Source organism: Scyliorhinus canicula, chromosome 3, assembly GCF_902713615.1.
Source record: "Scyliorhinus canicula chromosome 3, sScyCan1.1, whole genome shotgun sequence".
NCBI lineage: Eukaryota > Metazoa > Chordata > Chondrichthyes > Carcharhiniformes > Scyliorhinidae > Scyliorhinus > Scyliorhinus canicula.
The window spans coordinates 241099217-241116422 of NC_052148.1; the positions used below are offsets into that span (position 1 = coordinate 241099217).

General features: G+C 46.6%; 1 protein-coding gene across 1 annotated transcript in view; it reads left to right on the plus strand.

The window, feature by feature from the left end:
* Positions 1 to 17206, plus strand: part of LOC119963399 (alpha-1,3-mannosyl-glycoprotein 4-beta-N-acetylglucosaminyltransferase B-like) — a 300546-nt gene that overhangs the window by 205422 nt on the left and 77918 nt on the right. The window contains exon 7 of the mRNA XM_038792464.1: positions 509 to 584. Within this exon, the coding sequence (XP_038648392.1) occupies positions 509 to 584 (76 nt within the window). The remainder of the gene's footprint in view (positions 1 to 508; positions 585 to 17206) is intronic.

Below are 17206 nucleotides of genomic sequence, written 5' to 3' on the forward strand. Positions count from 1 at the left end.
TTTGTGGTGGATAGTGGTCCCATCCCTTACAAAGCTTTGTGGAAACTACTGAAGCATACCAGGCCTAACTTAGCTCATGTCCCCTCTATAATGCTACTGCAAGCAATGCACTGGCAGGGTTAATGATTTGTGGCACTATGGTACCTCGTTAAATTATTGTCTGGAAAAAATTGTTAAACTGACTTGGATTGAGTTTTGGAACTTTTTGCAAATAAAGATTGAAACAAAGCTAAATCTTGCAGGACCCCCGTGTGCACTCACAACATAATATTCTTCAGCACCATGAAAGCATTTCACCTGATTTTGATGATGCTTGAGAAGTAACAAGCTGTATAAGTACATGCACACATAACACTCCAATTAACCAGAAATCAATGCCTACCGCTAAACCAAAATGATGATGGCATATAAATTACCTGAATCTGTTTTCATGCCCTTGAATCAAACCATTAGTGAACATAATGTGCTGACAATTTCAGTGAATATATATGAACATTTCTGCTTTCAGGTGGAGAACAAAGCAAAATTTGGACTACAGTTTTTTAATGATGTACGCACAAGCTAAAGGAACATTCTATTTGCAGGTACAGTAACAGCAGTATTGTGTTACATAGTTTTCTTAGATAAGTCTGGTCCTCTAAAGAAATCAATTCCAAAACATCTAGTATTGTACATACCACTAATAAGTCAACTCATGGGACTTAGACACCAAGATTTAATAGCTTTCAAATGCAATAACTGCAGCTACTGGAAAATATCAGGTTATAATAACTGCAATGAAGATTGTTAGTTTGAACGTTCATTTGAATCTGTTGTGTCGTTTGTTTCTTAATGGAAACAGTTTGGAAAACCCCAGGGGGAGACTGCAAGAAACGGAAATCATAAAGAAAACAAAAAGGTTGCATACTTCATATTTTAAAAAAAGTTTCAGCACTTCTCACAAAGATTGGCATCAATTCTTTCTACAAGTCAAATTGAATATGTTGAACATGCATCAATTTTTTGCACTTTGTTTATGGGGAGATTAAATTGTCAATTTTTGTTCAAGTATACACTTGCCAGAGGTCTTGTGGCACAGTGAGTCATGTTGCTGCCTCTGAGCCAGAGGCACTGAGTTCAATACTCATCCAAGACTTGATGACTAAGCAAGGTGTGTTGATAATGCACGCAAACAGATGGGGTATCAACCTTCAAATCCTTCCAACACACCAATGATGGTAAGAGTGGGAGAGATTCCTGATCAGCCATGTGCTGGAAAGAAAGCTGGAGCCTCTACCGTCACTGTCCATAGTTCCAGACTACAACATGACTGCAAAAGTGTCATGTCGGCACAGCGAGTGAACTGTATCGTCACACCAGATGCTTTCTTGCCAAGTAAGCATTGCTTGGAGGAATAAGCAGATAAGGTTAGATAAAGCACATTGTGAGATTCATAGGAAGCGTACAGACCAGTTGAACTAAATGGTCTATTACTGTGCTATAAATTGTACGTAATGTTATAGAATTTGAGGAGGCAGTACCTACCGCATAAAATAATTCGCATTTTTTTCATAAAAATAAGATTGTTTCTATAACAGGTTGTTACTGTCAACTCCTAGGTTGCAAATCTATCCTTATCTGTTGACAATCATTTCCCAATGTATCTATTTTTCACATCGTAGGAATTGTTAATATGCTCATTTTCTATGTAAACTCAATTGTTCCTGTCTAAATTACTCCGACGATGCGCATCCAGAAAAATCTTTCACAGCATTACTGCAATATTAATGTAAGAGTTACACCAAACTAGTTCCAACCTACCACCTTTAGCCTTCAAGTCTGGGCTTGTTGTATATAACCCCTTTGGTAGAGCTGGATTGCCATTTAAATGTGATAATCATCCAATTGTAAAATAAGTTCAACCCAGTTTCAAACTCAACTGCACATTTACAGGTTTCCCCGGCTTCCTAAAACTCACCATTGAAACCAATGCAAGAACACAACAGCAACTCAAGTTTCATTAAAGTCATGCAGGCATTTCAATAAATACTCTGTGATCACAGCTGCTTTTGTCCCGACCAGTGGGAAAGTGCTTGCCCACAGTTCTTTGCTCAGAGTTTATATATTTTTTTATCTATTGGAGGTTTTCAGAAACAAAGCAGGTTGGACTGGATCTTAGATGAGCAGCAATATGACAAGCATCTATGGTTGACAGGCCAACAGAAGGGTGTGACAGGGAGGTGCAGTTTTCAGGAGCCATACCCCTGAAATAGGTTTTATAGGCAGTGGGCTAAGCTTCCTTGACGTGTTGCAACAGTGGTGGTTCCAGAGGCTCAGATTTTCATATCTGACCTCTACAGCCTTCCAGAAAACGTCACACACCCTACCGGACGCAGGGGGCACACATAAAGGTTACTGTCAAACTGACCATCCTCACTTCAAAATGTTTGCCTGCAGATCCTTCCAGATCTCTGCGAGAAGCGTATCTAAGGTAAGCTCTTCCAACCTCTTGCCCATGGGCCAGATGTGGCCCCCAAGAAACGTTTATCTGGCTCACCATTGGATTCAGCCACTGAAGACTTCATGGACAGCTTTTTGAAAAATGTTGTGGGCCTAACCACTACTGGTAAGCCTATCAGTAGTCAATGCAGGGAGGACCCAGCCTGTCGTTGGATGACCCACACGCAATCAGTTGCCAGGTAAGTTTGAACTCTATGGCCGGGATTTTCAGACCCCACTCCTCACAGTAGGGTTCCTGATGATGGAGGCGGATCTTGATTGGCTGCCGGCAGGATCTTCAAGTCCAGCTGGAGTCAATGGCCATCTGTGTTATATTGCTGGCCTCACTGCTGAGGAACCCATGGTGGTAGTGGTGGGAGAGGGGGTCGTTTTTGGTGGGACCGGAAGATCTCGCCAGCTGGAAGGGCTGAAAAATTCCAGCCTATATATAGTTCAGCATGTGGAGCTCAGAGCAGCAGGTGAGTACAGCACGGAGCAGTTGCAGTGGGCCAGGGTTTGATCATTGGATCTGGCCAGGCTGGCTGGTTGCTGGGGGACAAAGGACATCCTCTCAAAATGACACCGATCAGACATACACGGACCTCGTGGAGGAGAAGTAAAACTGGAGTCATGCCTGCAAGACTGCTATAATTGAGAGGACAATAGGCGTCATGAAAATTAGGTTTAGCTGTCTGGGTCACTGTTGGGACTCTTATTTTACATTCTAACAAGAGTCGGTAGTCCGGTTGGTTGGAGGTGTCAAAAATACGACTTTATCGCTAATTACTCACTCAAATACACTTGAATAAGAAGTGAAACAAAACTTTAAAATGAAATATCAAACATTTGTGGAGGCCTGCCGGAAACCACCCAATATATTTTGGCCCCGACCTTATGCAGCTGGGAGTTTTGTGCTATATTCCGTGGCAGGACAAACTTGACGGCTCATAGCCCGCTGTCCTGTCCAGGCACCATATTGAAAAGACGCACAGCAACTCTGACCCACTATTGAAGAAAGAAGAAAAATCTCCTGAAAAAGAAAATGGATCTTCGGGAACGCGCTGGGGCTGGAAGATGGATCTCCTCAATAACAATAAATCTGGAATATCCACCTGTAAATGCTCTCGCTACATACTACTGTGGTGCACCAGGGTTCAGGATTGCTTGCGGCACACGGAGGCAGACCCAGGCATTGTTCAGCTGAATCCTGACTTCTGCACACCACATTGTTTTAGACGTGTTTAGCACCAGCTTGTTTTCTCGCTGGCTTTGCAACAGTCGGGGATGGGTGGAAGATTCCAGTCAGGCCTTCATCTGCATCCCACCAAAGGGCCAGTTTCACACCAACCTCCAGCGGGTTTCCCGATCGGCCATGGCGGGCATCAGCGGAAGATACTGTTGGGAAATCCATGCTGATGTGAGACTGATTTTTTTCACTCCCACCAAATTCTCCACCCCATCCACCATTGGACTCTCCATTGGGGCCATAGGAGAATTCCGTCCACTGTTTCTGGCAGTGGCAGGTGACTAGTGTAGCCACAAAGCTGGCCACTTCCCGACATAAAATGGAACATTGAATTGCATGCAGGGAAAATTAGACAATGTCAGAGAGGCAAGCAGGTTGCAGAACCTCTCTGTGGATTCTGTCTGTGAAGAAACCAGACAGCATAGAAACGAACAAGCTACGCATATTAATTGAGCGATTCCCGGTGATTCCCGGGCACAATGGACACAATTAAGAATAACAAAGGCCAAGCTAGACTCTTCGGCGCCAGCAGGAGTCCCGGACAATAAGATACAAACAGCCCCAAGAACCGCCCAGTTATCGAGGAACAGCCCCGTTATTGGGGAAATTCAAATCAATCGATTGGGAAGAGACCCAATCGATTGCAAGTTTATAGAGGGTCCACCCAGATGGGCGCGAAACCCAAAACAGTATAAGACAGAGACCCCGACCCCAGCTCTCTCTCTTAGTCAGCCCTAGTCTCTTAGCCGGCCCTCCCAGCAGAACACCTTTGCAGCAGCTCTCCAGGAACTTGGACGCGAGAAGGAGAGGCCTGGTCAATTGCTACACCGACAAGTAAGTGTCATACAATGCACGCTACAAGAGTAGACACTCCTGACCCCTTTAGTCCACACCAACTGGAAGCCTGCGGATCCAGGACAAAGCAAGAAGCCATTGTTCCCTGATCCGGCAGTTCCCTTATTTCAGGTAAGTATTGGCCTAGTAGTGGTAGGAACAGTTTAGTCTTAGTATTATATGCATGAGTAGCGAATAACTGTGTAATAATAAACGTGTCTTGTTTGAACTTACTAACTGGTGTATTGAGTCATTGATCTGAACTTGAACTTGAACCTCGTGGCGGTATCATAAGGATACCTGGCGACTCTAGAGCTTAGGAATAAAACAGAGCCAATTGAGTGTAAAGCACACTCACCCAGAACGAGCAACACTAGCAACAACCAGGTTGTGTGAAGGCTAACCTGGATGTGCACCTTAAGTGCTTTACGGTACAGGGCTATGGACCAGGTGCAGGAAGGTGGGATTAGACAGGACACTGGAGTGTCCTCGGGCTGGCCTGGACAAGATGGTATTTCTGCCAGTAAGCAACTCAATGATGCAGTGCATGCAAACATGTCAGCAGATAAAACCAGTTATTTACATGCAAACATGTCGGTAGATAAAACATCTCACTTCAACCTCAGTGATGACAGATAACCTTTTCTGTATAATGCAATTCTGTGAAATAGTTCCTGTGTATTCCCTTGGTTGCAGTTTCAAATCATGAGTAAGGAAAGGTTCAGCTTACTGTCACTGGTATGCTGAACCTGTCAGGGTTTGATCAGTAGCTGGTTGAAAAAAAACATCAGTATTAGCTATAATGTTGCCTTGAGATCCTTATGAGTCTCTTTATAGGCTTCCAAATTGTAAATGCTTCCTGCACCAACAATTGTGTCTTCCTGTAGCCTCACTAATTTATAGATTTAAATAGGAGCAAAGTATTCATGAGATTGTCCAGGTAAAGTCGGGTGGGACCGGCAGGTGGAATGTACTCCCAACCTGTCTGCAGACTGTATTGCTGTGACGGATTGGGTTTTGTTTTATGTCAGTTAAAGGATTCCCATTTCGGTTTTGTCTACTAGGGGCTGGTTTAGCTCACTGGGCTAAATCGCTGGCTTTTAAAGCAGACCAAGGCAGGCCAGTCGCACGGTTCAATTCCCATACCAGCCTCCCTGGACAGGAGCTGGAATGTGGCGACTAGGGGCTTTTCACAGTAACTTCATTGAAGCCTACTCGTGACAATAAGCGATTTTCATTTTTCATTTCATTCTTGTCATGAACAAAAACTGGAAGAAATGTTTCCCCATGTCTCATATAGCTCAGAAAGTATTTCGCGGACAGTGAACTATTTTCTAATGCAATGACCATATTTTTATACGTCCTCATCACTATGGCTGTCATGTATTTTTCTGAAATAAGTAAATTAACTGCAGTAATCTAATTGTTGGACTTCCATTTCTACGAGAATTTCAACACAGTACCCACTACTCATAATTGGTGTTCACGTGATTAGCCCACAATAAGTGTTCAACAGTAAAACCGTAACAAATTTATCCTAAGTGCTCCCAATAACAACCTCCACCACTTATGAGCCTTACATGAAAGGTCCCCTGAGCAAATTTAATAGCATTTTCATTTCTCCGGGATCCAGTAATAGAGTCAAGTCTGCCCATCACAGGAATGATTCAAACTCAATCCCTGATCCAAACATTGGATAAAAGAAAATTACTGCAGATACTGGAATCTGAAACGAAAGAGAAAATGCTGGAAAATCTCAGCAGGTCTGGCAGCATCTGTAGGGAGAGAAAAGAGTTAACGTTTCGAGTCCGATGACTCTTTGTCAAAGCTAACAGACAGAGAAAGTGGGGGATGGACCGCACACTGTTGAGGATGCTGTCAACAACTGTAGGTGGCAAATCCTGGTTGAGGAAGAAGGAACACATTTTCAAAGCGCCATTTTGGACAGTGGCATCGTCAGAACAAATGCAACAGAGGGGAAGGAGTTGAGAGAAAGGGATGGAGTCCTTACAGGGTGTAGGGTGCAAAGAGCTGTAGTCCAGATAGCTGTGGGAGTCAGTGGGCTTGTAGTGGATATTAGTTGATAGTCTATTGCCGGAAAGGGAGACAGAAAGATCAAGGAAGGGAAGGGAAGTGTCTGGGGTGGACCAGGTGAAAATGATGGAGGGGTGGAAACTGGAAGCGAAGTTGATTAATCTTTTCATGTCCAGACGAGAGCATGAAGCAGCACCAAAATAGTCATCGGTAAAGGAGTTGTGGGAGGGGACCGGGGTACGCCTGGAACAAGTAATGTTCCACATATCCCATAAAAGGGTGAGCGTAGCTAGGACCCATGCGGGTACCCATTGCTACACCTTTGATTTGGAGAAAGTGAGATGAGTTAAAGAAGAAGATGATCCAAACATCTTTCTGAGGCACCGAGAGAGAATGGGAACAGAGCAAACAATAGATTGGATTGCAATTCCGCCCCCACCGTTAATCTTTGATCAGCTGACTGATTTGAACAATTCTCTGAACTATGATTATTGAACAGAATCTTAATGAATGGGGCCTATCAGCACACTCCTTTTAAATAGACACAGAGTGCCCAAAATAGCTAGCAAGTTTAACATAGTTATATTTAGCATCTTTGCAGTTGACTCCAATGTTTTTGGTAATTGCATGGCGCCATTTGTATTTTATTAAATTATGGAGATGGAAATGATTATCTAAACTTAACAGCTTTTACTAGGATTTGAAAAGGATGCTAAAATTACAAAATGACCAAAAATTTATATTTGTGCCACACAACTGCTTTGCAATGACCATTTCAAACAAAAATCTAACTCTTGATATTCAATGGCATTAGAATCATTGAATCCTCCACCATCAATGTCTCGGGTCCGCCGTTCACCAGAAACTTAACTAGACCAGCCTCATAAGTACTGTGACCAAAAGAGCAGGTTTAGATTGGAAATTCTGTAGCAGAAGACTCATCTCCTCACTGGGGAGGCCTTGTGGTGCAGCGATAGCACACATACCGCTGGACCAAAGCTCTGGGTTTGAGTCCAACACTTGTTTGCCATGGAAGAAGCATTCATAATGCGGTTCAACAGGTTGATGACCAGCTCAGGAATGCTCCACCACTTCCCCCACTAATCCTCAAAGGGTAAGAAACAGTGTGGGTATGAAGATACACAAAAATGAAAACCGCCTGACTCCCCACAGCCTTTCCACCAGCTACAAAGCACAATCAGGGCTGAGGTAATACTCGCTATTTATCTGGATGAGTACAGTTTCAATAACACCCATGAAGTTCGACACAAAGAGGGCAAAGCAGCCCACTTCATTGGCACATCATCCACCACCTTAAACACACACTGCCATGACTGCCACAGCTGTAATACTGTGAGCAACTCACCCAGGCCCCTTCAACAGCACTTTCAAAACCCATGACCTCTAGCACTCAAAAGGACATGAACATAGGAACACCACCACCTCCAAGATCCTCTCCAAGTCAAACATTAGTTTGATATGGAAATATTCAGCTGTTCCTTCATTGTTGTTGTCAGCTGTATATCTCAGTTGCTAGTCCTTCTCAAGGAATGGGCAGTAAATGCTGATCTAGCCAGCCGTGCCCACATTGCGCTCATTTTAGTGTGAGCATAGCTGGCATTACTGAACAATACTGAAATATTTAGACAGTTTATTTATTGAGTAATCTCTTTGTATTGCCAAGAGCAACAGTAGGTGAGACTGATATGAAATATTTTAATAGATGAACTCTAATGTTACTAATTTATTAACAATATGCTGGAATCAGTAATTCTGTGTTTTCAGGGTAAATGAATGTTCTGTTTGTGAATTCCATGAGTGGATGATGTCCAGTGTGAGGTATTTTGTAATTCAGCAGTGTTAGGAACATAAAGGAAATGATAATCTGCCGCATCGCATACAGTTATAATAGAGGAAAAGACTAATTAAGATCAGACCTATAATTGAGAAAAAGCTGTTCTCTCAATTTGCTTGCTCTCAATTTCTTAAATTAGTTAAAACTTCCTTTCATTCATATAGCTCTTACGTGCTGGTGAAGGCAACCTGGTAGGTAAAAAGCCAAGGGCAGAATTTTAATGATGCCCGCTGGCGAGTTTACAAGCAGGGACTCTCCCTGGGCAGGGGAAGGTTTGGAGGCTGGATGGCTTCCCCACTGCCCTCCCACTTGCCCTGACTCGTCCGCATATTTACAGTGGTATGGCGAGGCTTAGCCCAGCCCACCAGTTCTTGCTCCGATGGAGGCCTACAGGTCTGCAATTAATGAGTAGTTAAGGACCGTTTCCCACCTGGCCTCAATTTGAAGGCAGGTAGGAGGAGTTCTGGGATAGAATTTTACAGCCCCTTCCGCTGGTGGGATTTCCTGGTCCTGCCAAAGTCAAAGAGCTTTGAACAGCTTACCATATTTTCTGCCCCTTCCCCCACGATGACAGGACCATAAGATCCGGCCCTTGGAGTTGGGGGAAGCCCCAAAGTCACCTTGCTCAGGTTTTGGGCAGGAAAGAGTGCCTCCATCAATGAACTGTTTCAACATCGAGTGCCTCCCCACAAGGCCAGCCATCTCGGGATTGACCCTTCCACCCTGGCCTCTTCATCAATAACCCGTTTCCCCTCTTCCTACCTACGCAAACGTTACCTACCCTCCTTGTCCTGAGACACCTCCACTTACCTGGTCGGGGCTCCAGGACCTGAGAATTGCACCTGTTGGGTGCACAAACACTCGATAGGCCCAAAACCAGACACAAAATATGCTTGCGGCTGTGATCAGTCCCGCAACGTGATTTCACACTCGCTGGTCAACTAAGAGGCAGCCAGCATAAAACCAGAGTTGAAAAAGGCTTAGCGCTGCCGAAGCGGGCAGGATTAGGGTGGGTGCCCAGAAAAGGGAGGGTGCGGGCTGGTGCTACCAATGGGCACCCTCAAGGCGGACAGCTGCTGCAGAGCTGTCTCAGGGACCTGTACACCTCTCCAAATTAAGTGTGATGAAAAAAAACAGCAAACTGTTTCTTGGCAGCACATTCAAATTCCTAACAGTAGAACTCGGAAATCTTCAGTTTCCAGACACCTTATTAAATTTTCGTTCAGCCCTGACATTTCAAACTGCCCTGGAACGAGGTTGTGGCTAAACCATAAAGACCACTAGGCCAATTGGGTCACGTGCCACCAGTAAAAGTGGACAAGCCACGTGAAATCGCTTTCAATCGACTCCTTAATGGGCCTAATTGCATGCTTAATTGTCAGTGGGTGTGCTTCTGATTTCTACATGCACCCGCCGACTGAAATATCATTCAATTGCGCGTTAATGTCAGGAAAAGCGTCCAATATCTTCTCGTGCAATTTAACGTGTTTCCAGCTTGGACGCATGCCCGTCTGAGCAACGTAAATTCTGGCCCGGTACTTAGCTTCTGAAGACTGTTTGTAGTCCCAGTTGTGGCCACTACTGTTTCAGGCACTGCAAGGACTATTGGCCAGCAACTCTCTGAGGCGGGTCTTCCTCCTGAGTGAGGGATGGAAGCCCTGTCTCTAGCCAATTAACTAGTCTTGGAGCATTAAATGGCTGTGGGCAGCCAGTATTGTTCGAGTAACCGCACAGAAAACAACACCATCCGAAAAACCTTATCCCGAGCGAAAGTACTATCCACAGCACTGAGCACCATCCATCCTCCTTCCACCCCCAAGATAAAGAATGTCACTACGTGTCAGTGGCGGAACTACAATTGACTGATTGGGAAGAGGTTGAGGCACACTTCTGCTGACTTGGCATGAAGTTGACTGAGCTGGGAACTGGGAGGCAGCAACCTACCTAATCTGAAGGCCAAAGCAGGAATCCTGCTGACTTGCAGATCAAAAGCTGATGACAGACATTCCTTGGAGCGAAATGAAAGTGGTCCTCTGAGATCAAAATGATTGAGTCATGACCCTGAACCCGTCACTGGCTCCATCACTGCTGCATAGCCCAAGTGTATAGCAAGTGTTGGCACTCACAATAGGTCTGCCACCATGAATGGTGTGACTTGTCAGCCCGCTGCCACAGGATATAACAATGTGTTTTAGCAGATGCCAATCTGTATAATCCCGGCCAGATTGATAAAATCACAAATTAAAATTGGTGTACTAATCAAGCATCCAATTATTCTGTTGTTGCAGGATAGGCCCTGCCCTGCAAAATATCAATTTGACAGCAGGGAAATTGAGTTATACTATGGCATAAAATATAAATTTGATGTATGCATTTAGCAAGTCATCTCAATTTCTCTTCAGCTACTCTATTTAGATTGTTCATGTATCCACATGCTCAAATACAATGTGTGGAATTTAGCGGCCAGGTTAACCATGAGCGTAAATCCCTGAATGGCTCTAAATATCACAAGAGGCCAAAAACAGGATTTGCGCCGGTGAGAATTCCGATCGTGATCTTCCCAGACCCTCCCCAGTGATGCGATCAGGTTCATGCCCAGGAAGGGCGCGAATCTGATTTGCATGAATTTGAATCCATTCTGATATACGTAGCGTAGTTTTTTTTTATAAATTTAGAGTACCCAATTATTTTTTCCAATTAAGGGGCAATTTAGCGTGGCCAATTCACCTAACCTGCACATCTTTGGGTTGTGGGGGCGAAACCCACGCAGACACGGGGAGAATGTGCAAACTCCACACGGACAGTGACCCAGGGCCGGGATTCGAACCCGGGTCCTCAGCGCCGTAGGCAGCAATGCTAACCACTGTGCCACCGTGCTTACGTAGCGTAGTTAACGTTGCATATTCAGTCCTCATCGAATCTTTCCACCCACCAGGCATGACCTAATGTCGGCGTGAATTATTACTGCTCCATAAAAAGTGGTATCAGGTGCCATTATCTCCACTAGGGAGGAAGTAGTTGAGCATCAGTACCTCCACCGGGAACCAGGGAGTCCAAGGGGACAGGGCCTACTGGCCAGCTCTGGAGAGGGGGGTGGGCTCTGGGGGGAGATTGGTGGTTCCTGGGATGGGGGGTCACTGTTGATGTGGGTGGTCCTGAATCTGCTATCTATGTTAGGGCTGTGTTAGTCTGCTGTCTGTAGCATGGGGGTATGGGGCGGCTGCAGCCACAGGCCACATGGGTTGAGGTGTGGGGGTGTGATGGGAGTCAAGGAGCTCGACTTCATGGGCTGGGTTGATGAGACGGCGAAAGGGAAGGCGACATGGTGAGGGATGGGGGGAGCACAAACTCTGGAGTAGCTGTCCAGGAGTCTTACGTGTCGAGGCATGACACCAATGAAATTTCAGAATGATGCAGCCTGCCTATCCCTGAAGCATAAGGCATTGTGCTCTCTAACATTCCTGAGAGTCAGGCTGTTTAAACTAATTGCCCATCAAGAGTTAAGCCTTAATAATGTCAGTTGCCCACAGTCTCAAAGTCAAGAAATAGCTGATGTGGAGAGGGGCAGGGACGGAGAAGGACTTCTCCATGAACCTCTCCTGGGCCTGGAGAAACCTGCCCGTATCTGGACCAGGCAGCGGGCAATCAAGGGGGTTGTCCAGCCTGACTGTCAACCCCCTTCCGCGGCTTCATTCATAGCTGGGTGTGCCTGGCGAGGGAGCATGCGGTGTCCACTGGCAGCATGATGGCCTTCTATACAGGGTGGGCACAACAGGGTCTGGGATGCTTTATTGACCCTATTAATCACTTTTTAATTTGATGTTTTTAAGTTCCAGTTGATCTTTGTTTTTATTTGGGCAGTGCCACTTTAAGGAGCGGTCCCTTTTAATTTGTCCCTTAATTTGTTTACTTTAGTTTAATTGTTTAGGCTTCAAAAGAGTTCAAAGTCAAGGAATGGGATGAATACTCAGGTTGCAGGACTCAACACTTGGTTTCATGGGATGAAGAGACACTGGGCACACATATGCGCCAGACAGGCTTTGGCAACATAGCTGGTGTGCCACAGGTGCAGGGGGACGATCAACTGCACTTACGTCGCCCATCATGCCCCATGCACCAAGGAGTGCCCTTCATAAACAGGGGGGAACCCCAATACCTCAATGTGCAGCAGGTGTGTGACCACCCGATGTGATTCATGCACGTGGTGTGTCAATTTTCCAGCGAGCGTGCACGATAGTTACATCCTCGGCTAAACGCAGATCCCTGGCATTTCCGAGGGTCACCCAACTCTGAAGGGATGGCTTGTACGGTCAAGGGATATCCCAGAGCTCTTGGCTGATGATGCCAGATGTCAGGGAGGTGAGACGGCAGCAGAAGCCTGGTACAACGAAGCTCACAATGCCACCTGGTCTGTGATAGAGCAGTGTATTGGCTTCTTAAAGATATGTTTCTGCTGCCGAGACAGTGCCAGTGGGGCCCTCTGGTACAGCCCCAGAGCGTCTCCCACGTTGTGGTGCCCTACATAAACTTGCTGTGCAGCGGGGCAATGACCTTCCTGAGGAAGACCTCAAGGAGTGGCACATGTCCGCTACTGAGGATCTGGAAGATGAAGGCCAGGTGCGGGTGAGGATGCGCATGGGCAGGAAGGCTATGCATGCCCTCATCGGCTCCCACCTTATGGAGCAGGACCAGCTTTTTGTCTGCTAGCGCCCCCCCCCCCCCCTCCCCCCTCCCCCTCCCCCGATGTTGCAACCCCTCTGCGACTAGGAGGGTGAAAGTTGCCAAGATCTTAATCATCAGGTTGCTGGGACTGGGGTGTCCTTTAGTGCCTGGTGCCCAGTCAATGCAGGTGCTGAGTGAGGAAAGGTCTGTGATGCTCCTCATCTACTGCTTAGGTCTGACTCCTATCTGTCTTCTGCCAGCATGCTGACTCCCTTCCATGTCTGAGTGAGGCTCTGCGCTACATTCCTTTGTCCCTTTGAACTGGAGGGATTATCATAATAATAATCTTTATTGGGGTCACAAGTAGGCTTACATTAACCCATGAGAAAGTGGCGGTGAGCTGTCTTATTGAACTGCTTCAGTCCATGTGGTGTAGGTACACCCACTGTGCCGTTAGGGAAGACCTTGTTACAGTGAAGGAATGGCTATATTTTTCCAAATCATGATGGTGAGTGACTTGGAGACGAACTTCCAGGTGGTGGGGTTCCCAGTCACCTGCTGCCACTGACCTTCTAGATGGTAATGGTGGTGGGTTTGGAAGGTGCTGCCTGAGGAGCCTTGGTGAGTTCCTGCAGTGCATCTTGTAGATGGTACACTATTCTGTGTTATGGGCCAGGGGTTAGAAAACTGCAAAGTATATCATGGAGTTCACCTGACGTAAAGCTGCTTATTTATTTTGGTTACGATGAGCACAAGGGCCTACCTTTCAGGTGTTATTCAACAAAGACCTTAAACACTTTTAATTAAAAACAGAGTTTATTCTACAAATTTAGTTAACATTTTTATAAACACTCACAATAAGTATTTTTATCAACTACCAACATACATACCCCACAAAGCCACAGTATGTACAACCCTTAATAAATTTACCCCTTTAGCTGTTCCAATTTAATAACAAGATCCCATAAACCAGAAAACCCATTCCAAAGGTGTGGCCCAGCACACAGCACTCAACAGCTGGTTTGGATGCTCCTGTTTCCTTCCCAAAACAGCAGGTTTGAATTTCATCCAGGAAACAATTATTTATTTCTAAGTTATCAAGCAGTCGGGAAACAGCTTTTAAAATGCAGATGGAGAAATAAACCTTCTTTCAATCTATGCAGAACAAAACCAGTTCAAACACAAGGCAAAAGTAAAACTCAGAGCCACAGCCCAGCTCCACCCACACAATGACATCACTCAAGCCATCTGATAAGACACAAACATTTCTTAAAGGTACACTCCCATGACAACTGTGACTGTGCGTCTGTGGTGAAGGGAGTGAATGTTTGTGGAAGGGGTGCCAATCAAGCGGGCTTGGACAGTCATGGATGGTGTTGAGCCTCTTGAGTGTTATTGGAGCTGCACTCTTCCACACTCCTGACTTGTACCTTGTAGGTGGTAGACAGGCTTTGGGGCGTCAGGAGGTGAGTTACTCAATGCAGGATTACTAATCTCTGACCCTCTCCTGTAGGCACATTATTTATATAGCTGGTCCAGTTCAGTTTCTGGTCAATGGTAACCCCCAGGATGTTGATGGTGGGGGATTCAGTGTTGGTAATACCATTAAATGTCAAGGCACGATGGTTTGATTCTCCCTTATTGGAGATGATCATTGCCTGGGACTTGTGTGGTGTGAATGTTATTTGCTGTTTGTCAGCCCAAGTCTGGATATTGTAATAATAATAACCTTTATTAATGTCACAAGTAGGCTTATATTAACACTGCAATGAAGTTCCTGTGAAAATCTCCTAGTGGCCACACTAGGGCGTCTGTTTGGGTACACTGAGGGTGAATATCCAATTCACCTAACAAGCATGTCTTTCGAGACTTGTGGGAGGAAACTGGAACACACGGTGGAAACCCACACAGACACAGGGAGAATGTGCCGACTCTGCACAGACAGTGACCCAGCCAGGAATCGAACCCTGGCGCAGTGAAGCAACAGTGCTAACCACTGGGCTACCGTGCCACTCTTGTCCAGGTCTTGCTGCATTTGTATGTGGACTGCTTCAGTGTCTGAGGAGTCACAAATGGAGCTGAACATTGTTCAATCATCAGCAAAAATCCCCACATCTGTTGGAAGGTAGGTCATTGATGAAGCAGCTGAAGATGGTTGGGCCTAGGACACTACGCTGAGGGACTCCTGCAGTGATGTCCCCGAGTAAGATGACTGGCCTCCAAAACCACAACCATTTTCCTTTGTGATAGGTATGACTCCAAGCAACGGAGAGTTATACCCCTCATATCCACTGACTTCCGTACTCTCCCACTATGTCTGGGTGTGTTCCCAGGATGCGGAATAGAGATGGGGGTGGCCTGCTGCCTTCCACGCCCTGTTGCCTGAGATGCCCTTGACAGGTGTCTGGATGGCTGGGACCTGAAGGGCCCCGGCCTACTTTCAAGTGGCCCTGATGTTGCTGCTCAGCCTGTTCTGCACACTGTGCCTGAGTTGGGCCAGTCGCAGGGTGATTCAGATTGGCTGGTCATCCCCAGGGTCTCCTGGGTGAAAGACTCCAATAAATCCTCCTCCCTCCGGATGCTCAAAGGCTTGTGGGTAACTCCATGAGATGGAGGGGCAGCTGATGTGAGTTCCAGAAGTTTTAACGTCATCTAGTGCTGCCTGTCCTGGAGGTCTACATTGTCTGAACCACACAGTTAAACCCTCAAACATGGCCTTCAGTGACTGAGCCATGCTTCAGAGTTCTTAGATCATGGATCTGGCCTCTTACACAGGTTTTCCACTGCGGACAGCACTCGTGCAGTGTTGGCCTGCATGCCACGCATTGCTGGTAACATCTCCTGTGATAGAAGGCTTTTGGACTCCTTCATTCGGCCTTGCAGTCGCAGGAATGTCGCTGAAACCCCCTTCTAGTATTCCTGCCTCTGCCTTTTCATCTCCACAGCTGAGGGACGAATGGGTCCAGAGGCATTGTACCGACCTGGGGCACAGCTGAGTCCTGGGATCCAGCAGACCTCTGACTGTCCGATACCTGGGACGTTGCTACCTCCTTCTGATGTGCATCAGATGCAGTGTGGTGCTCATGTGATTGTGACCCAGAGGCCCGCCTGCTAGGTTTGGGACTGAGGTGCGTATCTATGCAATGGTGGATGGTGCAGGTGATAGCCCGTGATGCTTTATCCATGTCTTCCTCTGAGATATCCTGAGGTATCAAGGGTGGGTGTTAGGACACTTCTGGTGGATGGGCCTGGCTTTTCAGGTGATGCTCCTGCAATGCAAGGGACATGGTGATAGTACACGGCCTGGCCAAGAGTTTGGACCGCACACTTCTGGACAGCACGGTGGCACAGTGGTTAGCATTGCTGCCTCACAGCGCCAGGGACCTTGAGTGACCCCGCTCTCAGCGCTTGGCTGCTCCTGCTCCTCCCCGTGTGCTACATGTTCTCTCCTCGTACGGCGTCAGGATCCTCAACTCGAGCATCTTATCGCCCGTCTTCATCCTGCTCCCGTGGGTTGTGGGCAAACATATCCTGCAGGAGCACAAATGAGGATGGTATGAGCTGGCTCCTTGGCGAGTCAGATATTCAATGACACCTGGCTTGTGTGGGCACTGCACATAAGCAGGGAGGGATTCTGAAGCAGGATGCCAAGAGGTTTGAGAAAGCTTGTGGTTGCTGGGGCCCTGCGAGGTGGCAATATGTGGGATCGAGGCGACACTCTGGGGGCTGAAGGAAGGGTGGAGTGCAGAGAGGAGGCAGGGAGCACTTACCCTGGCTGACCGAAGTAGGTAATTCATCTTTTTTCTGCATTGCACACCCGTCCTCTTGGTCAGGCTGCTGGCATTGATCCGTGCTGCGGCCATCTTCCAGACGGGATTCGTCATCTGGCTAGAGAGGGTCTCCTGCCAGCCCGAGGGTATACTGTAGCCCTCCTTTCCTCCATGGCGTCCAGCTTACGGGTGAGGGGCCCCTCTGTGAATCAAGGAGCTAGTTCCCTCGCTGCCATCCTCCTGGCAAGTTCTGTGGATTGTTTAAATGCTCCTTGAAGTGCTCAGATGACCAGTGAGGCGGACAAATCAGACATTTTGTGCCTCAGG